This window comes from Oryx dammah, unplaced genomic scaffold, assembly GCF_014754425.2.
Source record: "Oryx dammah isolate SB20612 unplaced genomic scaffold, SCBI_Odam_1.1 HiC_scaffold_5, whole genome shotgun sequence".
Taxonomy (NCBI): Eukaryota; Metazoa; Chordata; class Mammalia; order Artiodactyla; family Bovidae; genus Oryx; species Oryx dammah.
Window position 1 is genome coordinate 14311450 of NW_024070189.1, and position 26412 is coordinate 14337861.

Sequence of the window (26412 nt, forward strand, 5' to 3'; positions counted from 1 at the left end):
GGTGCGGGTGTGGAAAATATTTCTTACCGTGGTGTATATTTTATACATGTCTTGATATATTTTAAAGAAAATTGCAATTATCTCCATATTTGAGTTGACTCGTGAAGATTTTGGTTTTATTTTGGCACTAGAAACAGGCATGGCACTGTTGGACACTTATCCATTCCCTCATGTGGCTAATTCTTTATGTCATTTTACTTCTGTGTTGTGGTGGTTTCTCTTAAGATTTTCTGGGACTCAGGTACTTAAGCAGGAGGCACACAGTTGTTACTTTTGGCAAAATGTCATGAAGTCTTGTTGTATAGTTTGCTCTCAAAATGTCACATTGAATGTCTCTTTTAGTGAGTTTTGAAAGTGGCAGCTCATCCTGATTTTAAGTAGACAAAGTATATAACACGGTTAGGGAAATACTCGAATCGTTCATCATTTCTTGCTTTTGACCCCTTTTATAATTAAATAGAAACTGAACCGCATGGTTTTGCAAATCTGAATTGGCCTAAGCTTTAAGAAGCAATCCCTATCACCCAAGGGTGTGCTGAGTTCTGTAAACCATGAGCTGACTGGTGACTGGTGTGGCTTTCCCGCAGGCCTTTCTCATCAGGCTGCTGCAGGGTCTCATTGACAGGCAGACGTGGACGGATGAGGGCTCCGTCTCGGAGCGAATGCTGAGGAGTCAGCTGCTCCTTCTGGCCTGCGTGCGCAAGTACCAGCCCTGCGTGCAGAAGGCAGAAGACTATTTCAGACAGTGGCAGGAAGCCGGTGGAAACCTCAGGTCTGTTTTTCTTGAGCAACTAGTTCATGTAAGGGGTATCTTTTCTATTTTCTACCATCATGACTCAATGTTGGGGGCCAAAAAGAAACAAGTATAGATAAGACTCTTCTGGTGCTCTTCGGGGAAAATAATTTTTTTTTCTTTTAGAGTTATCTATGCCCCTCTCAATTTTCTGCTTGAAGAAATGCTAAGAGGAAACTTCTATGCATAAAAGTCAAATATCTGAACAGTTAGAATGGGATTAGAATATTTACTGGGGGTTTTTGTATAGCTAAGGATACAAAAGGGCTTCCCTTGTGGCTCAGCTGGTAAAGAATCTGCCTGCGATGTGGGAGACTGGGGTTTGATCCCTGGGTTGGGAAGATCCCCTGGAGCTAAGGGAAAGGTTACCCACTCCAGGATTCTGGCCAGGAGAGTTCCATGAACTGTATAGTCCATGGGGTCACAAAGAGTCGGGACACAACTGAGTGACTTTCACTTGGCCCCAGATAATCCTTTCTTTTGAATTTCCCTGATAGCTCGGTCAGTAAAGAATTCACCTGCAATGCAGGAGCACCCTAGTTCTGGTGGGGTCGGGAAGATCTGCTGGAGAAGGGACAGGCTACCCAGTCCTGTATTCTTGGGCTTCCCTGGTGGCTCAGCTGGTGAAGAATCTGCCTGCAATGCAGGAGACCTGGGTTCGATCCCTGGGTGGGGAAGATCCCCTGGAGGAGGGCATGGCAGCCCACTCCAGTATTCTTGCCTTGGGGAATTCCATGGACTGGGTGGCGAAGTGTGACACGACTCTCACACAAGTGACATGGGGTGGCAGAGTCGGACACGACTGAGCAACTTTCACTTCACTTCAAGGATACAAAGGTGGCTTCCCAGGTGCCTCTAGCAGTAAAGAACCTGCCTGCCAATGCAGGAGACTCAAGAGACACAGGTTCTATCCCTGGGTTGGGAAGACCCCCTGGAGTAGAAAATGGCAGCCTGTTACAGTATTCTTGGCTGATAATCCCAGGGACAGAGAAGCCTGGCAAAGTCAGACATGACTGAGTGCGCGCGCGCACGTGCACACACACACACACACACACACACACACACACACACACACATGCACGCACACGCACACACACACACACGGATACAAAACCTTGTTAGAACTGAGACAGCTGTCTTCTCAAGCTCCCGACAGGTAGGGAGGGGACACAGAGGGATACGGGGCAGGGACCAAGGCCTTTTATATTTGTGGCTTAAATTCCATGCAGGAAATACTAAGCTAACAATATACGTACTTCCATTTAAAGAAGTGCCTACAAACAGTGGTCCTATTGGGGTCCTGACTTTTGTTCATAGACTTCATCTTAAGTCCAGTTTGAATTTTTTTTTCTTTTGTCTTGAAAAGTGACTACCTATTGAGTCACTTGGCATCATTCAAGTATGTTAGAAACAGATGTATTTAAAGAAGTGGCATTTCACAGTGTATTTTTGAGAAAGCTACTTAAAACCAAACTCAATTACTCTTTCTTGCCTCTTTCATAAAATGTTACTGAAGGAAAGAGGTTATTTTGGTTTATATTTCCAAGCACACGTCTCTGATTGTGGAGCCGGTTTATCACTTCATAAGTAAGTCTCCTGCATGCAAACACACTTCCTTCATCCCAGCCTCTCTCCTGCTGTGTTCTTTTCCACAGCCTGCCCAACGATGTGACCTTGGCAGTGTTTGCCGTGGGGGCCCAGACCCTCGAAGGATGGGATTTTCTTTATAGTAAATACCAGTCGTCATTGTCCAGTACTGAGAAAAACCAAATAGAATTTGCTCTCTGTATCAGCCAAAATAAAGAAAAGCTTCAGTGGTGAGTAATTCATTCATGTTCATGTAGCCAAGAGGAATTAAATGAGAGCAGATCCTTCTGGCACCTATTTTTGTTCTCTTGGCCAGGAACCACGTTTTCTGCTGGGAACATTTATGCAGGAGGGCGCACATCTAATGTGTATGGTAAATAATTAGGGAACAGCGAGTGTTAGGAAAGATATTTTGAGGAGTGTATATTTGTGTATCTTTAACACATTTAGAAATATATACTTGGTATCCTTATTTAGCCACTTGTGAGCAAAAAGAGAGACTATATGAGAAGGGGTGTTGTAAATATAAATGTTAGTTTTTATTATTATGTAGCTATAGTGAGTTTCTCAGCTTTTTTTCTTTCCACAAATCATTGTATTAAAAAGTTCAGAACTTTTTCAGGGCCTCTTCATTGCTAACACATTTCTTAATCGTTCTAGGCTACTAGATCAAAGTTTTAAGGGAGATGTAATAAAAACTCAAGAGTTTCCAGATATTCTTAGAGCTATTGGCAGAAACCCAGTGGGATATCCGTTGGCCTGGCAGTTTCTGAGGGAAAACTGGAACAAACTTGTGCAAAAGTAAGTCGTGCCAAAAACTGTGCTGTGACTGGGAAAAATTCCTGAACCTCGCTGTGTTTTAGCCGAGTTTGTCAGATAGCAAGGGTTATCCAAAGGGATTCTTTTGACTGAAGATAGGAGGTAGAGGTACCCAAACTATCCTTAGAAAATATGAAACTCTAATTCAGTGCTAACTAGTGGATCTGGGTGGTCAAGTTTTTCATGGCACGTGGAATAATCTCTTCCTGTACCCTGTGACCTATATGAAGCCTTCTTCTGCACAGTTCAATCCAAGTCTTCTATTTAGTACTTGCACATTGCATCTGCCCTTGTAAGTAGCACTTATTACTTGTGTCATTTTCTTTTGGGTACTTTATATTTCATTCAGTGGCTGGCATGTTTATTTTTTACAACTAGATCTTAGCCCCTTGGAGCCAAGGATCACGTCTTATCTTTTTCATGCCTAACTAGTGTTTGGTGGATTGCTATAACATATGTTGAGGCACTTAAAAGTACATATGGAATGAGCAAATACTTCATAATACATTTTAACAATTTCTATTTCTAGGTTTGAACTGGGCTCAAATTCCATAGCCTACATGGTAACGGGAACAACAAATCAGTTCTCAACAAGAGCACGGCTCGAAGAGGTAAAAAAATAAAATAAAATAAAAAGCTTTCTTTTTAAACCTAAGTGACAGTTAGCTAATAAGTTATCTAATAAATAGGGGGTCAGCAAAATACTTGAAGGGCCTGCTGAGTTAGAAATGAATTTTGTCACTGAGTGCATGTTCTTTCTGGATGTGTGTTTTATTCGGTATGGTGGTGTTGATTTTAGCAAAAACTCAGTTACAAATAATTGAAAGCTGTGCCTCTCCCCAAACATAGAAGTCTTAGCTCTGCCATTGGAAATTTTAGGGCTTAAAAAAAATTACTTTAGACATCTAATCCCTGTTTAGGATGTTAAAAGTGATTATTGGAGGAATAAGTGACTGAAGTGATCATCCAGTTATTTTGAAAGAGGCCGGTCTGGAAACTAGGTTCTCCACTATTCAAGCTCAGGGTTTCCCATTGCTTACTTTATGTACTATCTACTTTCAGAAAGGATTTTAGGCCACTTGTAAGGTCTATATATAAAACAATGTTAACAAAGAGCTGCATAGTGTTCAGAAAGAGGTAATTGTATGAGGGGTTTATGCTGAGGACAATTTACTGCAGTTGTACCCTACATTTATCACAGCTTCCTAGCAGCCAAGGAAAGATGAGAAAACAGTATGAGTCGTGGTCAGGCAAGAGAGACCCTTGGAACATGCACGGCTTCCACAAAAGCAGACTTTTCAGGCTTACTGTCTTGCTTTGTTGTGGTGCTTGTGTGTGTGGTGTCACCTCAGTTGTGTCTGACTCTTTGCGACCCCAGGGACTGTAGGCTCCTCTGTCCGTGGGATTCCCCAGGCAAGAATACTGGAGTGGTTTGCCATGCTGTGCTCCAGGGGATCTTCCCGACCCAGAGGTCGAGCCCTCAGCTCCTCAACTCCTGCATTGCAGGCAGATTCTTTACCCACTGAGCCACCTGGGAAGCCTGGCTCTTCTCTAACAGTGTTCTCTATAGTAAAGTTGTAGAACACATTTTACATGGCTTTAAAAATGTTGCATTTAGGTAAAAGCTGAGAGCTTAATATTCACTTTTTTAGGAATGGTTCAGTTGTGTTGTTCCATCATCTAGCTTGATAGAGACTGCTTTGAAAAATGAAAAAGAAATGTGACAACCCTTACTTCTCCAGTTTTTCACCCAGGCTTGTAATTAACTTGCACACAATAATTCAAGCTTGACCTTCTAGTGAGGTCTACGGCAGACATACTCTGTGTGATGACTGCAGAACCAGCCAGGGGCTGTGACAATGTGTAGCAGCAAAAGATTTCATTTACTAAGTGATCATTCATTTATTTTCTCATTAATTCATTCAAGACGTATTTCATTCTTACTCTCCAGCAGTTACGGTTTTAGGTGTCAGGGCTACAGTGATGAAACAGGACATACAAAGTCCCTGCCCTCACAGAGCTTATATTCTACCGGGAGAATCAGACAGTCAGGGACACGTCAGCCTATGTCGGGTAGTTATATGCCCTGAAGATGAATAAGGCAGGGGAAGGAGAGTGAGTGACTGGGTAAGGGATGATGCTGTTCTGTGGGATGACGAGTAGACGTGTGAGCAGGTGCAGACAGAAATGGAGACACCTAGGAGGCGAGTGTTGTGTGCAGAGGAAGCATCAGGTACAAAACCCCTGTGTCAGGACATGTAAACGAAAGAGCCTGACATGTTGTCAGAATGGAACGTGTGCTGCTGACATTTAAAATGCAGGCACCAGCCCGAGCCCTTCCTTCCCCTCACCTCCAGTTCCTCCTGAGTCCTGCTGGCTCTGCTTCTGGCTTGTCCATCCTCTCTCTGTGCCTCTCTGCTCTTAGCGCAGCCAAGCCTTTCTCATCTCTCGCCTGGGTCTACAGTGATAACCTCCTGACTGGCCTTCCTCCTGCTGCTTGGGCAGCGCCAAACCATTTTCCATTCTGAAAACCAACCTACGGCGGACTGGGTTGATCTTCTTGGAACTCTTGCCCGTTGCTCTTAACATCTCAAACCCCTCCTTCCCATGTGGGTGAGTCCGCGATGACCCGGCCCCAGCCCACCTCTCCGGCTCATTCCCAAACACTTCTGTGTTCTCAGACACTCAGCCTCCCTCTGCTCTCGGGCCCCACCGGGTGTTTCTCCCGGCTCGAAGCCTCTGCACTTTTTCCTTCTTCTTCCTGGCTTGCTCTGTCCCCAGCTTTAGACTGGGAAGGTTCGTTTTATTCTGTAGAGGCCCGAGCTGAAGTGTTATCACCTCCGCAGACCACTTTGTCAAAGGCAGGCCACCTCCTCCCCAGTTGCGATCATGGCCTGGGCTTATTTTTCTCCACTGCAATGCAGAGTCATCCCAGTTCACTTCTTGTCTCCTCTGGCAGACTGTAAGCTCCATGAGGACAGGGTGCTTGCCTGACTCATGGTCTCATCCTCAGTGTCTTGTGCAGTAATTAAGCCAGAGGAATGAGTAAGTATCAGAGTCAATGTTCATGAAGAAATGGATTTGGGTGAGTCCCTGGTACACCCTCTGGGCTTTAGGTTCTGCATTTAACCCACATTACACAATGGCGTCCTCACCATCGCTCTGCAGTGTTACAGACGAGCAATCTGAGTCCTGGAGAAGCTAATCATTTACTCTACCCATATATCAGGCTGCTTATTGCACAGAAAATGTTCTCAAGGAGGCAAGGATGAATCATCTATGTCCTCAGCTGAGATGCTGGATTTCCCAAGGCAGATGAAGATAGGAGTGATAAATCTGAGTCCGGAAAAGTGGAAGGGCAGGGGTTAACAACGGGCTTTCTTAGAGCTCTTGTAGGTATCTTTTAGTACTATCGTGTTAAGCTTCTTTGGGACTAATTTAATTTGCCCAATTAGTAAAACCGCTGATGTGGTTTGACTGAAGAGTGCCTAGAGTGATTTTTTTATTTTTTACATTTTATTGAAGTATAGTTGATTTACAATGTTAATTTTTCTTGCATAGCAAAGTGACTCAGCCACACACATTTTCTTTTTCATATTCTTTTCCTTGATGGTTTATTGCAGGATATTGCCCAGAGTGATTTTTTAAAATAGCATATTAATTAATCTTGAATTCTGATAGAAAAACAGTAGGTTGAGCTACAGTTTAAGGCAGGACAGTGAAGCGGGGTGTTCTCTAGGTTGTTATAGTGGGAAGGCATGCCTTCAGCTCACTGAAAAGTTCTACTGAGATTTAATTTTAAAACAACCCCGAATCATTTAAAATTGGAATTTGATCTTTCAAAAGCCTATTCTTCCCCGCCTCCTGTCCCCAAACTTATGATTATGACATGGATTTTTAAGGAATTAACTGTCTGGAATCCATGCTGAATAAATAAAACTTCTTGGCTGAGACTTGCTTCCTGTCTACGAAATCAAAAATTGATGGATTAATGCTGTGAAAATTTATGGGAAAAGGTTAAGAACCCTTGACAGTGAGAGAGAGGAGCATAATGGTCAATGCTGTTGCCAAGCCAACCTATTCCTCCTGTGAGCTTAAAGGGCATAAAACACCCAGAAGGGAAACAACAGCAGATATTTTCGAGGAGATAGCCAAGCGACTCTTATCTCTCTAAAACCGTGGGGAATGCTGTGTGGATTTTATCTTGAGGGAACAATACATCAATTGTGGATTAGGAGAAAAAAAGTTGGCAAGGTTTGGGGTATTACCACCATAACTTGCTAAGAACTCCGCTCCCTACAGCGTTTCTATAATAACATATGTGGCCAGGGCCATAGAGAAAGACTGCACTTTATGGGGCTGAAGCTGTTTGGCTTGGCAAAGAAGAGATTCTGCACATTCTACTTTTTTCAGACACGTTTAAAAATGTTAAGTTTGCATCAGTGTGTATGTCACAGACGACACATAAAATAGATACACAAGATTAAAACTTAATTATAAAATGGTAAACCCCGAAGTCTTTTAGAATCTGGCAACTGTGAATAAATTTTAAAAAGCTGCAGAGAGAAAAAAAAAAAAACAACACAACACTTGACATCATGAGGCATGAGCTCATTTCAGAGCTCAAGTTTATGTACATAATCGTATCCAGACACCTGGCCCTGCCTTCTCTATAGAATTTTGACAAATGCTGGAATTCTGGCTTCAGTTTTAACTAGCCTGAACTTACATTTGTGTAACCTGAAAACAAAATTTTAAAAGCCTGATTTTTCCCCCACAAGGTAAAAGAATTCTTCAGCTCTTTGAAGGAAAATGGGTCTCAGCTCCGTTGTGTTCAACAAACCATTGAAACCATCGAAGAAAACATACGTTGGATGGATAAGAATTTTGATAAGATCAAAGCGTGGCTGCAAAATGAGCAGCTTAACCTGCTGTAATGGTTCGGCTCTTGGTCGGTTCCTGTGATGTGTAATCTGCAAACTTTTGTTGAATGTGAATATTTTTGAAGTAGAGATGCGCCAGCCTGGCACCCACTGAAGATGCTGCTTGCCCCTTCAATTCATTTCACTCCTTCCTTTTCGTGAAGACCGGCTGCTTCACGTTTTCCTCAGGGAGTTGCTGCCACCACATGTTCCATTATAGGTGTGACCCCGAAATGTACACCCAGGTGGAGGGTTCCCTACTGTGGAGAAATAAAGTTCCTTTTTCTTCTTATATTGTATACTGAAGCCCCGTGGTCTCCACACCCCTGCTCCCCACGCATTTGTCATTCGTACGCTGCTGCGTCAGTCTCCTGGGAAGACTCAACAGTGATGACTCCCGAACCGTGAACCCCTGGAGCGCTGACTGAGCCAGAACGGCCCCTCTCCATCCAACTTTCTCCCTCTTGCTGCTTGCCCCGGAGAAGGCAATGGCACCCTACTCCAGTACTCTTGCCTGGAAAATCCCATGGACGGAGGAGCCTGGTAGGCTGCAGTCCATGGGGTCGCTAAGAGTCAGACACGACTGAGTGACTTCACTTTCACTTTTCACTTTCATGCATTGGAGAAGGCAATGGCAACCCACTCCAGTGTTCTTGCCTGGAGAATCCCAGTGACGGGGGAGCCTGGTGGGCTGCTGTCTATGGGGTCGCACAGAGTCGGACACGACTGAAGTGACTTAGCAGCAGCAGCAGCAGCTGCTTGCCCAGGGGCTGACCTGTCCGGCCACATCATGAGGCTCCCCTGTCCTCCAGCTTCAGCTGCACTCCCAGGAGGGCAGATCAGAGCTGGAGTTGGGGAGAGAGCACGTGAGGGTCTTTATTGCCCTGGCTCCCTTGCAGGTAGCCTCAGGCTGGCCTCTAGCCAAAGGGCTCAGCTCCAGGGAGGTGGTCCTCTTTGCCACCAGCTTTCTGCATCTCTGTGCTAGTAAGATGCTTCCTCCTCTCAACTCTGCAGGGGGAAGCGGAAGCCTGGCTTTCGTTAGTCCTGTCTGGACTTGTGGTTTTCATACAGCCTGCTTATATTCTTGTTTAAAAACAAAACAAAAACTCTGCAAACACCTTCCATAGAACCCTCCTGAGATAATCCTAATTAGAGGGTGCCATCTATTTCCTCAAGGCCACTGACCGACCAGCAGTGTCCCTTTTGAAAAAGCAGAGTGCTTTCAGGTCTAGGAGAAACCTTTCATTGGAAGTTGAACCTGAGAGCTATTGATCCTTTGGTAGGGGATGCTTCCCCTCCCTGCTTCTTATTTGGTCTGTTCTCAGTTCAGTTCAGTTGCTCAGTCGTGTCCAACTCTTTGTGACCCCATGGACTGCAGCACGCCAGGCCTCCCTGTCCATCACCAGTTCCCGGAGTTTACTCAAACTCATGTCCATTCAGTTGGTGATGCCATCCAACCACTGAAGAATGGACTCATTTGAAAAGACCCTGATGCTGGGAAAGATTGAAGGTGGGAGGAGACAGGGCTGACAGAGGATGAGATAGTCTGATTTATAATCCCTAAATAACTTGTTGTTGGCGCTTACTGACAGTGGGCACTGCAGACTCTACTAAATGTAAGCTACTGTGAAATGGAAAGTACTTGCTTATATCAGCCTAAGCGAAGACCAGGTATGGTGTTGGAGTTGAAATCTTTTATGAGTTTAATATATTGCAAAACTACTCTGGTTTCGTATAAATCTTTCGCCTGGCTTCTCTGGTGGCTCAGACGGTAAAGCGTCTAGAGCGTCTGCCTGCAGTGCGGGAGACCCGGGTTCAATCCCTCTGTTGGGAAGCTCCCCTGGAGAAGGAAATGGCAACCCACTCCAGTACTCTTGCCTGGAAAATTCCATGGACTGAGAGGCTCCTCAGAGCCTGGTAGGCTACGGTCCATGGGGTCGCAAAGAGTCGGACACGACTGAGCAACTTCACTTTCACTTTCAAGATAAAGGAATAGGATATGAAAAATGTCAATGGGTTCTAATACACTATGGAATAGAAGGTCTTTTCTGGACATAAATGTGTCTATAATTCCATTTTCATACATACTGCCTGACTTAATGGTTTAAGAACTAAAAAGCAGAAATCACTGGTCATTTCTACCCCCCAGGTGTTTTCCTTCTAAAAAACATACAAAGCCAAGATTTTACTGTAAAATACTTTGCTTTAATTGCATCTTGTATCTTGAATAATGAAACATGGAAAGAGTGGTTTTCGGTTTTGGTCACCTGAGGCACCTATTTTCATTTGCTTTTGGAGAAGTCCATTTTCTAAAGAGACACACGTCACCACAACAGTGTGCAAAACCCTTTTTGGTAATAAAAAATGTTGTTTACCTCTAAGCAAAGCTTTGCGATTATTTACTGCAAATTAGATGGGTAAAAAGGACTGATTTAGATCCTGTAGCTTACTCAGTTCATCATTAATTACCAGCAGACACCCAAGTCTTGAAGACATTTTGAATAAACAAAAGGCATATTCAGAGAACCTTAAATAAATGTTTTCTTTTACAGGCATTTCTTAAATCTCCAGATTTGGTATGTAATTTTAAAACCTTTATATATGCATGTAAATTAGTAATACTGGAGTCATAGCTTTGCAAACACACCTGTCAATGTCAAAGGTTTCACTTTTTTTTTAAACAAAACAACTTTGTACTACCTATAGACACAGTTAAAATCCCTCAGAAAAGTGTTTATTTTCTTGTTAGTGCCTTGAAAAGGTCTGTTTAAGTTACCGTAATCCTGACTTATATTTCCCAGATTTAGACTAATAATGCCTTTATCTCTCATGAGATGAAGACAGAGCATTTGAAGTGGATGAAGTTTGCAATCTCAGGCATATGCATGATTTTTAAAGAGAATTGTTAGACAGTATTAATAGAATTGGGTACCTATTATAAGCAGTATTGTTATTTTGCTTGCCTCCTACCCCATTAGACAGTATCAGTGATACTACTTATTTTTAGTGAAATTGCCAAGTCCTAAGAAATAGTTTAAACAGATGCGGAGGGAGGCTGTACCCTCTGAAACCAGGAATTCCAAATCAGTTTTATGATATGTACCTGATATCTTTTCCTGCCTTCACTCTCAGAAAATGAAGATGGGATTTTGATCATTTAATTTCATCAGTGCTATGTTCATCAACCATTCAGAAAAATAATGAGAAACCATTCCAAGTTGTGGGATATCAGACCCTCCCTAGTTCTTAAATGGCTATGGGGGGAAAAAACCAGATTTTTTTTTAATGTTAAAAAGATCTTTTTTCTTTATTTTTAAGCAGAAGTTTGTTTCTGTATTTGGTAATAAACCCACTTCCATTAAGCCACATGCTGTACAGTGCGAGACTGGTGTGGCAGGGGCTCTAGGCTAACAGCTGCTGTTCAGCTTTCACAGAGAGAGGATGGCAAGCCCAGCTTAAGGCAGCACTGCGGCAGAGATCAAGCCACGTGAGTATTCTAAGCATTAGGTTTTGTTATTCTTGAAACTTGTTATGCAGTGACATAGTCTGCATTTTGCTCTTCTGACTTGAGTCACGTCCCGGTGGGTCTCTGCGGACAAGGAATGGAAGTCCTAACCTCTGGCAAAGAGAAGTTCAACCTGAAAGGGGGGGGTGCGATGCTTCCTGGTCTGTCCAGGGTCTCTACGATTATAGCAGCTCAAGGGGAGACATGTGCCCAACGCACAGTATTTTATGACTGACTTATAAACAACAACCCAAAGAAACATCAAATACAGTTCAAAAGTCCAGGAGGAAAGGGGTCATGAGAAATCAGAACACTGAAGAACACGCGAGGCATTGTTTTCCAAATGCTAACAACAAAAATAATTAAGTGCAAATTGAAAATACTAATGAGATTTACAGGCACTGTGAGAAGAATGTGCAAAAGTTTGCAAAGGTTTTTCCTTTTATGTGTGCTGCTTTAAGAAACTATCAAATATATCTCTTAGAAATATAAAGTTCCTTTCTCTCCCAACTGAAGACAATTTTTAAAAATTTAAAGTTTATCAATACTCAGTAGAATAACACAGGTGAACCAGACAAATTCAGTTTCTTTTCAGGAAAAGAATAACAGACAATGTTTAGGATGTCAAAAGACTCAACAAATACCACTGTCTAGAAGCCACCCAGAAATTGTTTCTGTTGTCAAAGCCTTTTGTTCTTCCGAAGTCACCATCTACCCGCTGAAGATTTTATTTGCAGATACCTTGAAAAATTCAAAGAAGAAAATCCAGTGAACCATTTGATATGTTATTTTCTTATTACAGGCATAATAAATCTAAGGAGGCATTTACTATAAGCAGATATTAGAGTAGAAAATTAGAAGAAAAACTTTTTCAAATTTTGGAGAAAATCTTTGGAGCAGTTCTAATCAGTATACCTTCCTCTATAGGAAATAAAAGTGAATCATGGTGAGAGAGCCCAGTCCAATTTAAGCTCCATTGTTATTTCTTTCAGATTTTTTGCAGCAAGTAGTTATATGCTTTTGTCATTTAGAATAAGACCTCTTCTCTTTGACATTAATAAGGGCCTAGCTCTCAAGAGAGATGTCAGAGTCTCCCTCATCCAAACCAGCTCTTCAGTTACCATAAAGTAGAATCAAACACAGGACTTTACTTTTTAAAACTAAGATGATCACAAGTTATCAGTCTTTTCCTTTGCCCTATTCTCAAAACCCTGTAATTACCATCAGACCCTAGGTGTGCACTTCTCCTCACCCCACGAGTGTTTTGGGTAATATCTAGACCATAAGGCCATTTCACCATAAGATATAACTTGTCAATTTTGATTTGTCACAGTAACCTGCAGTCATGAGCATTTGAGTTTCAAAGAGTCAACTAGACTTAGATGGTCATTTTGTTTAAGAGGCTGGCCTAATATTTTAAAGAGCTTTTAATTACAAGATTAATGTTTTTAAACATTCTGGAAGCACCATTTATTGCTTTTCAGGGAATTACTCTACAGCTTTTGCAGTGTCCATTTCATTGCCAATAGCATAAACAGAACATGAAATACTCAAGAAATGGACTTAGTTTCTCTCACCTATAACACACAGGCTGGTAGAAGGTACAGTGGTCTTCATTTGTGACAAACACCCAACTTACCAAATAGTGTGAATTTTAACTTGTACTTTTTCCATCAGCTTTTGGCTTAGAAGTTTCCTCCTTCGCCTAAAAGGACAAGCAAAAACCATCCATGAGTTCTTTATTTTCTGGATTGAGTAACCAAAACTGATCAACCAGAAGAGCTTTATAAGGAAAAATGCTTTTCAGAATTAAAAAGGTAAAAGATGGCAGTTAGCAGAGGAAACTAAGATAGTCCTTTTTATGTATTTTATTTAGCCCAAACACTGAATTCTTCCCCTTGAAGTTTATAAACTAAAAATAAGTGATTCTAAATGTTTATTCTAGACTTTGGTGTGTTTTTTTTTTTTTTTTTGGAAGGCCAAAATAATTGGTTTCCACTTACAAGGCCTATTTTTTCCCATCTCTTCACTTTCAGTCTGTCCTTAAATTTGAAGTGAGTTTCTTATAGACAGTACCTATAGACGTGTCATGTTTTTTCTGCCTCTCTGTATTCTGGGGAGTTTAGCTCATTATTTCAAAAGTATTTATTAATAAGTATGTACGTATTGCCATTCTGTGAACTGTTTCTGATGTCCTGTAGTTCTTTGCTCCCTCTTCTCTGGCTCTCTCCTTTTGTGATTTGATGACTTCCTACAGTAGTATGCTAGGTTCTTTTCTTTTTCGTGTACCTACCAAAGGTTTTCATGTAGCTACTCTGTGGTTACCATAAGGCTTACATATAACAGCTTACATTTATATTTTAAGTTGACAACTACTTAGGTTTAAATGCATTCCAGAGCTCTACAGTTTTACTCATCACCCTCATTTTTATGTTTTTGATGTCCATTTTATATCTTTTTAATCTTGTGTATCCCTTAATTATTATAGCTAGCTATTTTTTTAACTACTTTTGTCTTTTAAACTTCATACTAGCTTTATCAGTGATTAATATACCACCTTTACAACATTAAATTATTCTGAATTTTGCTGTATATTAACCTTTACCAGTGAGATTTGTACTTTGATTGTTTGCCTGTTACTAATTAGCACCCTTTTCAGCTTAAAGAAGTCTTTTTAACGTACTTGTAAAACTGGTCTAATAATGATGAACTCCTTTAGCTTTTGCTTATTGGGAAAACTTTTTTTTTCCTGAATGACAGTTTTTCTAAGAAGAGAATATTCTTGGCATTTTTTTCTTTCAGCACTTTGAAAATATATCATGATGCTCCTTTTCTGGCCTCCAAAATTTCTGTTGAAAGTCTGCGGAGAGTCTTAACGGAGGCCCCTTGTATGTAAAAAGTTGTTTTTCTTCTGGTACACTCAAATTCCTCTCCTTGTCTTTAACTTTTGACATTTTAATGTGTCTTTGGTGTGAGTGTCTTTGGATTCTTCTTATTTGAAAGCATCTGGGCTTCCTGGCTATGAATGTCTGTTTCCTTCCCCAGGCTGAGGAAGGTTTTAGCCATTATTTATGTCAGTAAGTTCTTTGTCTCTTTCTGTCTTGCTTCTCCTTTTGGGACTCCTATAATGCAAATGTTCATCTGTGTTGGTCTGTGTGATATTGTCTGATAAGTCTTTTTGGCTATCTTTTTTCTTTTTTTTGCTGCTTTGACTGGGTGAGTCCCGTTGCTCTGTCCTGGAGTTCCTGGATCCTTACTTCTGCTTCTAGACTGCTGTTGAACCCCTCCAGTCTGTTTTTTGGTTCCGTTTTTGTATTCTTCAGCTCTGTGGCTATCTGTTACTTTCTTGTATTTTTCCTACATCTTTGTTGAAGTTCTCAACTGTGTTCATCCATTCTTCTCCCAAGTTTGGTGAGCATCTTTATGACTATTACTTTGAACTCATCAGGTAAACCACTTCATTAAGGTCTCTATCCTGAGGTTTTAATCTATCCTGAGGTTGGAATGTATTCTTCCATTTCTTCATTTTCCTTGACTCTCTGTGTTGGTCTGTGTGCATTAGATAAAACAGCTGCCTCTTCCAGTCTTGAAGGAGTAGCCTCGTGGAGCAGATGAACTTTACTGTTAAACCCTGCCCTGACTCTTGATTATCTCTCAAAACACTGTAAGCAGCCTATTTTATTTTCATTGGTTCAACATACAAACATAATAGTCCTGAAGGGCCACAGCAGGTGATCAGGAAGTACCCCTCTCGGGGGGGCAGTTACAAAAATTTGGCCTCTAGGTAAGTGTCAAAGCCCCCCTTTCTGGGAGATACTGGAGCAAGATGAAGAAATAGCTCGATGGTGGTAAGCACCCAGCTTATGTCTCCTAAGAGCATATCTGGGCATCTTCTGCCAAATCGGAAGCTTGCTCCTCACACTGGAGCTGCAGGACAAGCAAGGAGGCCTCTTACACAGAAAGCTGGGGTGTGTTTTGGTCTGCGGCCTGTGCAGCACTCTGGGGATGGTGGCCGGCTAAGAACTGTAGCTCTGATTGCTTTGTGGGGGGAGCGGGTGTGTCTGAACTCATGAGCCCTCGAAGAACCTTGCCTCAGTTTGCTGTGGCCTTCTCGACACAAGCTCCATTGGCTTCCCAAAGCTAGAGGTTTGTGTGCTCATTTCTCAGGTGGCCTTTAAAGGTTGGGTTGCTGCTGTGGGGGTTCAACCTAGTTTGCTCCTCAAGAGAAGCTCTGAGTTTTGAGTTTTCTTCTGATGGTGAGTTGACTGTGTTGGGACTGGATTTATGTTGAGAGTCTGTCCCAGCCTCTTCTACCTTCTTTGATGCTGGCCTTCTTTTATTGGCCCGATGGATAGGAGTCATTCAGATCACTGTAGGAGTGTTTTCCTAGAGGAAATTGTTGCAGACACAGCTGTAGATCTGGTGTTTCCATGGTACGAGGTGAGCTGATCTTTTCTACATCACCACCTTGAACCAGAACTCACTATCTTGCTTTTTAAGAGTTTGGATGCAGCTGGATTATTGTTTCTAGACCTGTATCTTTTATTTCTCATTATAACTGGAATTAACAGCCATAACCATTTGAATACTATGGTTTTAGAATTGGAGGGGACCCAGAAGTTGTTTATCCAATCCAACTTCCATTCCTTTCCTAACCACAGTTTGAGTCATTTTAATGATAGGAAACTTTCAAAGTGCCATGCTGCATTAACGCCTAGCTCTGAGAAACCAGATCCACTCATTAGCCTCAGTTCTGCTTTCTGTAACAATGTGAAAAATGAGATACCACTTGGGAGGAAAGACTGCTAGTATTTAATGTGAGTATACTGGATCTCAGAAACTGTAAGAGCTTCTCTAGTTCTCTATACTACTTTCCTGTTCCAAGATTTATAGAAACTACATTCTCTGGAGGTGTCATCTCCTTTGCCACACACACATATTTTAACATGTCTTAATTTGCTGTTACGACTAACATCGTAATCAAACTGTTGATTTTTTTCTTAATAATTGGTGATGATTTAGACTTGATGAAATAATGTATACGGATCTGTACTGTCAATGTTTATCCAAGTGGAAACGTGAGGTAGGAAGTGTTAGTCTGGGTCTTTGGGGAGGTGAAGCTATAACATATTCACCTATCCCGAAGTCTCAGTCATTACAGCATCAAATCTAATGCCCCAAAGCACACCGCGAGAGAGCAAGCAAACTAAGGACTGATAAGGAAACAATACAGCAACCAGCATGTCATTGCTGTTCTCAGGGAGAGCTCAAGAAGTGGGAGCAGGGGTCGCAGAGACAAATCTTCCAAGGAGGTGAAGGGATGGAGGGAATAGGGCTTTTGAGTTGCTAAGGAGCTTGAATATGTTTGTACTACAAAGGAAATGAATTGAGACAAAGAAACTGGAGAGAGTTCAGTTCAGTTGCTCAGCCGTGTCCGACTCTTTGTGACCCCATGGACCGCAGCCCGCCAGGCCTCCCTGTCCATCACCAACTCCCGGAGCCTACTCAAACTCATGTCCATTGAGTCGGTGATGCCATCCAACCATCTCATCCTCTGTCGTCCCCTTCTCCCGCCTCCTTCATTCTTTCCCAGCATCAGGGCCTTTTCCAATGAGTTGGTTCTTTGCATCAGGTGGCCAAAGTATTGGAGTTTCAGCTTCAGCATCAGTCCTTCCAGTGGGACTGACTCTTTGGGACCCCATGGACTACACAGTTCATGGAATTCTCCAGGCCAGCATACCGGAATGGGTAGCCTTTTCCTTCTCCAGGGGATCTTCCCAACCTGGGGATCAAACCCTGGTCTCCCGCATTGCTGGAGGATTCTTTACTAGCTGAGCAACCAGGGAAGCCTGGAGAGACTTAGTGACCCCTTGAGAGAGAGAGAGAAGAGGCTGCAGGCAAGGAGGGGAGGGTGGGTTTCTTAGGAGGAAGATAGGAAGGGGGTCTTGGTTATTTCCTGCAAGGCACCCTCAGTTTTCTCTTTAAGTAGAAGGCAAGGCTTTCTGCACACGGTAGGGGAGAGTAGCAACAAGGGAGTGCAAGGCCTTTGGGGCTGATGAAGGGAGAGGGCCTCCGCTCACCCCAGACCAGCACAGCTGACACTAGGTCTTTGTGTGACAAGGGCTGGCAACGCAGGACACTTCAACTGTGTTCCGAATCTTTGTTCCTTCAGTAAGTTGATACTTACTGAATACTGATTATTGATAAGTAAAATTGATACTTAAGTATCGATTACTTTAAAAAATAATATATATCATGGCTGATTCATGTCAATGTATGGCAAAAACCACTACAATATTGTAATGGAATTAACCTCCAATTAAAATAAGTAATTAAAAAAAATAAACATCTTTAAAACTTCAGTTTCTTTGGCAAGATGTGCTAGGGTATAGATAGTGCTTAAAAATGCTCTTATTCTAAATAGACCCCAAGCAGAAAGTAAATGACTAAGAATGCGCCATTCCCTATAATTGCCAAGCTCATTTGTTATCTATTTACTGCTCTGGTGGGAGATTCCCTGGTAGCTCAGATGGTAAAGAGTCTTCCTGCAGTGTGGGAGACCCAGGTTTGATCCCTGAGTCAAGAAGATGCCCTGGAGAAGGAAATGGCAACCCACTCCAGTACTCTTGCCTGGAAAATCCCACGGATAGAGGAGCCTGGCAGGCTACAGTCCATGGGGGTCACAAAGAGTCAGACACGACCGAGCTTTGAACTTACCTTTGTGGAATCCTTTGCTTTCCCGCCATTCCTGGGTGCTTTGTCACTGGAAGCAGGCTTCTTGTCTTTGTCCTAGAGCAGAGGAAATGTAATGAGGCTGCTGCGGTCAACACTCCATCTAGCAATTAACTGCTGCTGCAAGCAAATCAATCCAGACTCTTCTTTTTAGGAGCCTGGAATCTCCAGTTTAACTAAATAATGAAAAATTGACTATTTCACAGTCATGACTTTTTGAACCACAGTGAACACACACAGAGGTGTTCAAGGTAGGAGGTAAGAAGGGAAAAAAATGAGGAAAAGGTGACTCACGTTGATGTCCTGCCAATTTTCATGATGCACTCAGACTGTATTTTGCTCATCAAAATAGAGCCTGGTTCTATCAGGGCCCTATCAGGGTTTCTATGTGCCAAGAGGACACTGCTTTCAGAGTTATGGAAGAATAATCTAACAGTGGAAGCAACCAGAGTGAGCTAGGGCCAGTCACATACAAAAGTAAAGTCCATTCACCAAAAAGGCATTATTGATGAGGTTCCAGAAGTTGAGAAACACGATACTGATGTGATCTAGAAATTAAATCACACAAGATAGGGAAGACTGACAATTCAGTGACTGGGAAATATATTTAATACCCACTGAAACCATGTGCATTTTAATTCTTCTGAAAATAACAATGGAGGACACTCATTTCACTTTTCTTTCTATTTGGTGGATTACACTTTTTTTTCCATTTGCATTCGATCTCCTTTGCTATGCACCAGACATTTTGCTGATGCTGACCACAGAGCTCCTGGACACATGACTGCTGTCTAAAGCCCACAGCTCAGTGGGGCGAGGCTCTCAGGACAGGTAACTCACAGCGCAGGGAGGGCAGAGGAGAAGCCTCTGACCTGGGAAGGGAGAAGCAGGCAGGGAGAGCTTCCTGGAGCAGCTGATGCTTGAACTGGTCTCTGAGGGGTAAGGAGGAGAGCTGCTCAGGGCAGAAAAGGGGAGGAAGCCCCAGAGGACAAGGGGCATGGTGTATACAGGGAGGGACTGCTCTCCTTTTAAATGACCACAGATAAAGCAGTCCTGTTACACGCCAATATAGCGTGGCAATCAAAAATGGTGGCTATGCAGCTTATAAAGCAACACGGAAAACATTTATGATATACTCTTAAGAAATGTATTATATGTAGAATCTAATTATAATTATGTAAAACCTACATATGTGAAAAGACAAGAAATAACACCAAATAATGGTGTTTGGGGGGAAGTAGAATTTTTTTCAAGTTTTCTAGGGCATTAATCAGTTTATTTTACAGTATAAAATTATATAATGTGTGTGTGTGTTGTTTGTACAGAGATACATTAAAAAAAAAAAAGCCAAGAAGAAAAAGCCCAGTACCTTTGCTGTGTTTGTCGAGGTTTCTGTAGTTGAGGGACAGCTGTCAAAGTCCCCTGAGAGGGTGTCTATGGGGTCCTGGGCACCTGCAGGTTTCTGAGATATCAAGAGAAATAACCATCAAGATTTGCTTTTTGGAAAAGCAAGGGAAAGATGCTTTGTGGGCCATTTCCCCACAGCCCTGAAAATGTGACTGTTTAAAGCAAAGCCTTGCTGACATTCTTTTCCCAACAAACTATTATAAAAGAGATATTAAAACAGGAAAATCTTGACAGCTCTATTTTCTTCCACTCTGTTATACAAGGTGCTTAGTATTCTCTGAGCTATGATATTCTAATCTGGAAAATGGAACTGCCTATGTTGAGTGGCTCTTGGGAAGACAGAAATAATATACTCTTATATACATGCCTTGGCATCAGACCAAGCACAGGGTAGGCATTCACTGAACTTTAGATTTCTAAAATGTGAAAGCTGCAGCTAGAGGTTAAAAAAATCTTTCTGGAAATACACAGCTATGATATTTACCTCTGATGCTTCGGGCTTCTCTGATGCCTTTGGCTTCCCGGGTGCGCCCTTAGAAACGAAGCAGACAATTGGTTAAACAAATCGTTGTAAAGGTTTTACTTAGGCCTAAGTCGGTATTTACATGATCTTTTATCCAGTGGGATTCAGTCATCCCCCTGCATCTGTGGCTTCTGCATTGGCAGATTCAACCAACCAGCAGATTGAAACTATTTGGGGAAACAGAATTCTAGGAATTTCCAAAAAGCAGATCTTGAATTTGCCACATGCTAGCAACTGCTTATGTAGCACTTGCGCTGTATTAGGTATTCTGAGTAATGCAGAGATGATCTAAAGTCCCCTCAGATTTTGGTCTCTGGGGGTCTTGGAACTAACCCCCCCTAGATACCAAGGGACAACTGTATACGTTGCATAGCTGATAAACCTGGGTCCGTATTATCTCTTCACCAGCTTTGCTTAACAACTACTTCATAACTATTTCAATAGCCTTGGGGAAAACGCAAGGATGAGTCTGTTCCTGGAAGTGAAAGAAATACTATTTTAGCAACTCTGTCACTGCTTTACACTAGTTAAAACATCACAAAAAGTAACTTGTGTTTTTATGTCTTATTTGCTATTTTACTATACACGTATCTACTACAGCTTATTACACTTCAAAAGGATCTGAGCACTGAAACGGTCTATAGGTGATTTTTTTCCCGTGAGGATTACAAGGGATCCAAGTGAGGATCAAGGATTTTTCCCATCGGCAAAGGCCAGGACACTAATGAATACGTTTCCCGAAGAACACAACAGGGTCAGATGGGCCCACCAAAGCAGGGGGCATTCTAGCAGGGTGCACAAGCGCTGTCCTGAATACTGAATGCAAGCGAGGGGAACTGATTTCTATAACAGAAGACAGTGAAGCTGGTAGTACTCTACACAGTCAAACCCTTCACAAATCAGTGCAGAAGGAGAAGCTGTCATTTGGACTTCCTTGTTTTTATCTGATGAACAGATCTGGAAAGGGTTATTTAGCATCTTGAAGCCAAACAGGAAGGGGCAGGGAACACAGCAGGCTGACCAGGAGAGCCACAAAGACAGATAAACTTCTTGATGATACTGTTGCTGTATTGAGATGGAGCAACAGAGCTTTCGACTGGGAATATGATTTTGCCAGTCTTCACTCTCAACAGCGCTGGTGGTAGTGGTGTCGGGGAAGAAAGAGAGACACCAGGCCTTGGATCGTATTTGCCCCATGAATTATTTCCATCCTAGCTCTTTTTCTGTTCTGCTTCAACAGAGAGACTCTGCTTCAGGTAAGATTACAAATATCATTTATTGTTATTATAGCCTTTTCTTGCAGAGAATTAATCTGTGTACCTGCCTCGGAATCACTGTTAAGCATCAGTGAGTGATGGAACATTCTTCAATTCTCTTTACGCCACAGGGCCCAGCACAGTAAACATCCAATGATACTGACTCAAATAAATATTAAACAGAATTCTAGACAGCCTGCTCGGTGGGGACAGATTACATGTGTCAGTCATGTTACATTTTTATGCTATTGTTACAGTGTTCTGTTCAAGTGAGGTTTGAATCTCAAAAGCTTTGGAGCATAGCTCCAACCTGGACACCACCTTCACTTACCTCCTTGTTATCATCCAGAAGATGTTGGTATTTAGGTGGGATGGTGTCATCTCTTTCTCCCAGCTTGTCTCTGTGTTCAGCTTTGGCTTTTTCCTGTAAACATTGAACATACAGAATTACTATTCTGTTCCACCTTCATCTAGCACATTCGAAGATGCAACATTCAGCACTTATTGGATATTTCTGAGGCAAAACATAGTCCCTCTAAGTTTTATAAGCAACTTAGAGCAACAATGTTAACAGATTTCCAGTTGATGGAAAAAAAAGCAAACCCAGTGCTTCTGTTTGTCATTCCACAACTATGAATTTTCTACTTGTATTTTAAACTGAAATAAGCTTATAAGTAATTATTCTTAGTCACTCGGTCATGTCCGACTCTTTGTGACCCCATGGACTGCAGCATGCCAGGCTTCCCTGTCCATTACCAACTCCTGGAGTTTCCTCAAACTCATGTCCATCAAGTCAGTGATGAGTTCTCCAGGTAAGAATACTGGAGTGGGTTAACATTCCCTTCTCCAGGGCATCTTTCCAATGCAGGGATCAAACCCAAGTTTCCCACATTGCAGGTGGATTCTTTACCAGCTGAGCCACCAGGGAAGCCTGACTCCAGGCAAGTCAGGGCTATCAGTTCAGTTCAGTTCAGTTGCTCAGTCGTGTCTAACTCTTTGAGACCCCATGAATCACAGCACGCCAGGCCTCCCTGTCCATCATCAACTCCTGGAGTTCACTCAAACTCATGTGCATTGAGTCAGTGATGCCATCCGGCCATCTCATCCTCTGTTGTCCCCTTCTCCTCCTGTCCCCAAATACCTCCCAGCATCAGAGTCTTTTCCAAAGAGTCAACTCTTCGCATGAGGTGGCCAAAGTATTGGAGTTTCAGCCTTAGCATCAATCCTTCCAATGAACACTCAGGACTGGTCTCCTTTAGGATGGACTGGTTGGATCTCCTTGCAGTCCAAGGGACTCTCAAGAGTCTTCTCCAGCACCACAGTTCAAAAGCATCAATTCTTCAGTCTTCAGCTTTCTTCACAGTCCAACTCTCACATCCATACATGACCAATAGAAAAACCACAGCCTTGACTAGACGGACTTTTGTTGGCAAAGTAATATCTCTGCTTTTCAATATGCTATCTAGGGTGGTCATAATTTTCCTTCCAAGAAGTAAGCGTCTTTTAATTTCATGGCTGCAATCACCATCTGCAGTGATTTTGGAGCCCAAAATAATAAAGTCTGACACTGTTTCCACTGTTTCACCATCTACTTCCCATGAAGTGATGGGACCAGATGCCATGATCTTCGTTTTCTGAATGTTGAGCTTTAAGCCAACTTTTTCACTCTCCTCTTTTACTTTCATCAAGAGGCTTTTGAGTTCCTCTTCACTTTCTGCCATAAGGGTGGTATCATCTGCATATCTGAGGTTACTGATATTTCTCCCTGCAATCTTGATTCCAGCTTGTGCTTCTTCCAGCCCAGCGTTTCTCATGATGTACTCTGCATATAAGTTAAATAAGCAGGGTGACAATAAACAGCCCTGACGTACTCCTTTTCCTATTTGGAACCAGTCTGTTGTTCCATGTCCAGGTCTAACTGTCACTTCCTGACCTCCATATAGGTTTCTCAAGAGGCAGGTCAGGTGGTCTGGTATTCCCATCTCTTTCAGAATTTTCCACAGTTTATTGTGATCCACACAGTCAAAGGCTTTGGCATAGTCAATAAAGCAGAAATAGATGTTTTTCTGGAACTCTCTTGCTTTTTCGATGATCCATTGGATGTTGGCAATTTGATCTCTGGTTCCTCTGTCTTTCCTAAAACCAGCTTGAACATCTGGAAATTCACAGTTCATGTACTGCTGAAGCCTGGCTTGGAGAATTTTGAGCATTACTTTAATAGCATGTGAGATGAGTGCAATTGTGTGGTAGTTTGAGCATTCTTTGGCATTACCTTTCTTTGGGATTGGAATGAAAACTGACTGGAGAAGGGAATGGCAAACCACTTCAGTATTCTTGCCTTGAAACCCCATGAACAGTATGAAAAGGCAAAATGGCAGGATACTGAAAGAGGAACTCCCCAGGTCAGTAGGTGCCCAATAAGTTACTGGAGATCAGTGGAGAAATAACTCCAGAAAGAATGAAGTGATGGAGCCAAAGCAAAAACAATACCCAGTTGTGGATGTGACTGGTGATAGAAGCAAGGTCTGATGCTGTAAAGAGCAATATTGCATAGGAAGCTGGAATGTTAGGGCAAATTGGAAGTGGTCAAACAGGAAATGGCAAGAGTGAACGTCGACATTCTAGGAATCGGCGAACTAAAATGGACTGGAATGGGTGAATTTAACTCAGATGACCATTATATCTACTACCGTGGGCAGGAATCCCTTAGAAGAAAAGGAGTAGCCATCATGGTCAACAAAAGAGTCCGAAATGCAGTACTTGGATACAATCTCAAAAATGACAGAATGATCTCTGTTCATTTCCAAGGCAAACCATTCAATATCACGGTGATCCAAGCCTATGCCCCAATCAGTAATGCTGAAGAAGCTGAAGTTGAACGGGTCTATGAAGACCTACAGGAGCTTTTAGAACTAACACCCACCCCCCAAAAAGAAAGAGGGCTACAAAAACTTTCAATTTAAATGACTTTTTTCTTGTACCTTGACTTTATCCTCTACGGGTTTATTCTCATCTGGATCAGGCTGTCTTTGCCCAAGACTGTCAGAAAGTTGATCCAGGGCATCATCAAGTTCTTTGCTGTCACGCTGCTAAAAAGTAAATCTGAATTAGTCACTGGTTAGCCCCATTAGGTCATCTGCAGCCCCAACAGTGCCTCTAAGACTTCCATAAGCTCGTGGGTTTTTCCCAGGGATGGGGCAGGTGGGCAGAGGCGCCGGCTCTTTGTCCCTCGCTTTTCACTTAGCACCTCTCTGCACCTGTCTACCCTGCCCCACCCCTAGATGCCTTTTCCTTCCTAGAAAATAGGTCCCTTCCTAAAAAGATGGGGTTCTTGGCCTGATTTTCTAGAAGTCTTATGATGCCTTCAATACATGTAATATTATGTTCCCTGCCAAATCACTATGTTTACTCTTTGATTCCCACGTGTATTGTTGTAAATAAAGCTTTATACCTAGTTTTAATGATAGCTTCAAATAAAATATTAACTAAAACTAAAAACTCTGACAGAGGAAGTGATGGGAAAGGGATCATTCTGAAACATACTGTGAAAGGCCAAAAAGGCTTTTTGATTGTGGATGTTTCTTAATAGCCTCGATCACTATTCTAGGGCCTCCTAAAATCTGAGTATTAAGAACTGAAGTGTAAACCGCAGCCTGGTTATTAATGAGTCTTCCTTCTGTTGCACAGGCCTTTTGTCACTGTGGGTGTGTGTACAGACATACACACAGACACGTGGAGAGAGGTCATTTTTTTTACTGGTTTTAAGTGCTTCACGAGAGCCCAGGATTATAGCAGCTAATGGTTGCGCCGCCCACAGCCAGATCTGGGCTTTGTTATTGTGCCTCTGGATATTTTCAGATGATCCCACGACTGACCCAACAGGAGGAAAATTCACTCAGAATCTCAGAGTGCCGCAGGAAGCAAGCTTTGATGCTGACTTCACTCAAGCTGCTTCGTCTCCAACTAGCTCACGGAGCACTTCTATCTCAACCCAAGGCGCTGGGGGTCTGGTTTAGGGCCATCTCTTTCTCTTTTGAAGTGCCGTGGTCTCCCGCATCATGTATAATTTGGTACCGTAAAGAAAATTAATCAAGGAAGTCAGGAAAAGCATTGGTCAGGAAAAGACTAGTCCCACAGTCTTGCCTCAGAATATGTAAATAATTAAAACAATATTGACACTGAGGTTTTCCCATTACTAGCATGAAAATGACAAGTTTTTACTGGTATGACTGGGAGGAAAACAATGCTTTTCTACCAGGAGTCTGTGATTTGGTGGGCAGAGAGAAGCTCAAACACTGAGTAATTCCTTAAAGTAAACTTAAGGTTAAATGATGAGTAGTACTTACAGCATGTATCAGAAAAAATATAAAGGAAGGAAACATTGTCAAGAAAGCTAAACAATTAAAAAAATCTGAATATATACACAATGTGCATTATTGCACTTCAATTCTAATAAAACAATATACTAAGCTCCTTCACTGTGTGTAAAATACTTTCACAGGTATTGTTTTATTTAATCATTTTAGATAGTCTCTGTCATCTCCCTATTTCGCCAGTCTTACTTCTTCTGAAACAGAAGGTGACTGTGGTAACAATTTTGTTGACCCTCTAGTTGCTGCTCAAAAACCAAGTACTTATAAGCCATGCTGCTTACCGCAGAGTCGGGGGGTGGACCGGCTGCCTGGGTGGTTGGAGCTGGGGTTTGGGAAACCACTTCAGAGACAACAGCTGAAAGTTTAGCATCTTCAAATTGCTTTTATAAGAAAACAATAACAAGAAGAGGTTTGACTCATAATATGTTGTAGCAAATTATGCCCACAATGCCATTACTTAAATAAAACCCTCGGGACAGCTTTATGATGGTTGTT

The 26412-nt window shown here is 42.2% G+C and overlaps 2 protein-coding genes across 23 annotated transcripts in view; one reads left to right on the forward strand and one right to left on the reverse strand.

The window, feature by feature from the left end:
• The window catches only part of ERAP1 (endoplasmic reticulum aminopeptidase 1), a 42102-nt gene extending 32864 nt beyond the window's left edge, over nucleotides 1-9238 (forward strand). For both annotated transcript variants that reach the window (XM_040239370.1, XM_040239372.1), the window contains exons 15-19: nucleotides 588-772; nucleotides 2449-2610; nucleotides 3041-3181; nucleotides 3729-3810; nucleotides 7981-9238. In XM_040239370.1, coding sequence (XP_040095304.1) covers nucleotides 588-772; nucleotides 2449-2610; nucleotides 3041-3181; nucleotides 3729-3810; nucleotides 7981-8136 — 726 coding nt within the window. In that variant the 3' untranslated portion in view covers nucleotides 8137-9238. The remainder of the gene's footprint in view (nucleotides 1-587; nucleotides 773-2448; nucleotides 2611-3040; nucleotides 3182-3728; nucleotides 3811-7980) is intronic.
• Nucleotides 9239-10304: 1066 nt separating this feature from the next.
• The window catches only part of CAST (calpastatin), a 136730-nt gene continuing 120622 nt past the window's right edge, over nucleotides 10305-26412 (reverse strand). For 8 of the 21 annotated variants that reach the window (XM_040239383.1, XM_040239379.1, XM_040239373.1 and 5 more), the window contains 8 exons: nucleotides 26199-26297; nucleotides 24526-24633; nucleotides 21876-21968; nucleotides 20250-20297; nucleotides 19728-19820; nucleotides 18344-18415; nucleotides 13264-13331; nucleotides 10305-12364 (listed from right to left, as the gene is read on the reverse strand). In XM_040239383.1, coding sequence (XP_040095317.1) covers nucleotides 13281-13331; nucleotides 18344-18415; nucleotides 19728-19820; nucleotides 20250-20297; nucleotides 21876-21968; nucleotides 24526-24633; nucleotides 26199-26297 — 564 coding nt within the window. In that variant the 3' untranslated portion in view covers nucleotides 10305-12364; nucleotides 13264-13280. Of the gene's footprint in view, nucleotides 12368-13263; nucleotides 13332-18343; nucleotides 18416-19727; nucleotides 19821-20249; nucleotides 20298-21875; nucleotides 21969-24525; nucleotides 24634-26198; nucleotides 26298-26412 lie in introns of all 21 variants that reach the window. The other 13 variants (XM_040239380.1, XM_040239374.1, XM_040239389.1 and 10 more) reach the window with 3 other exon arrangements.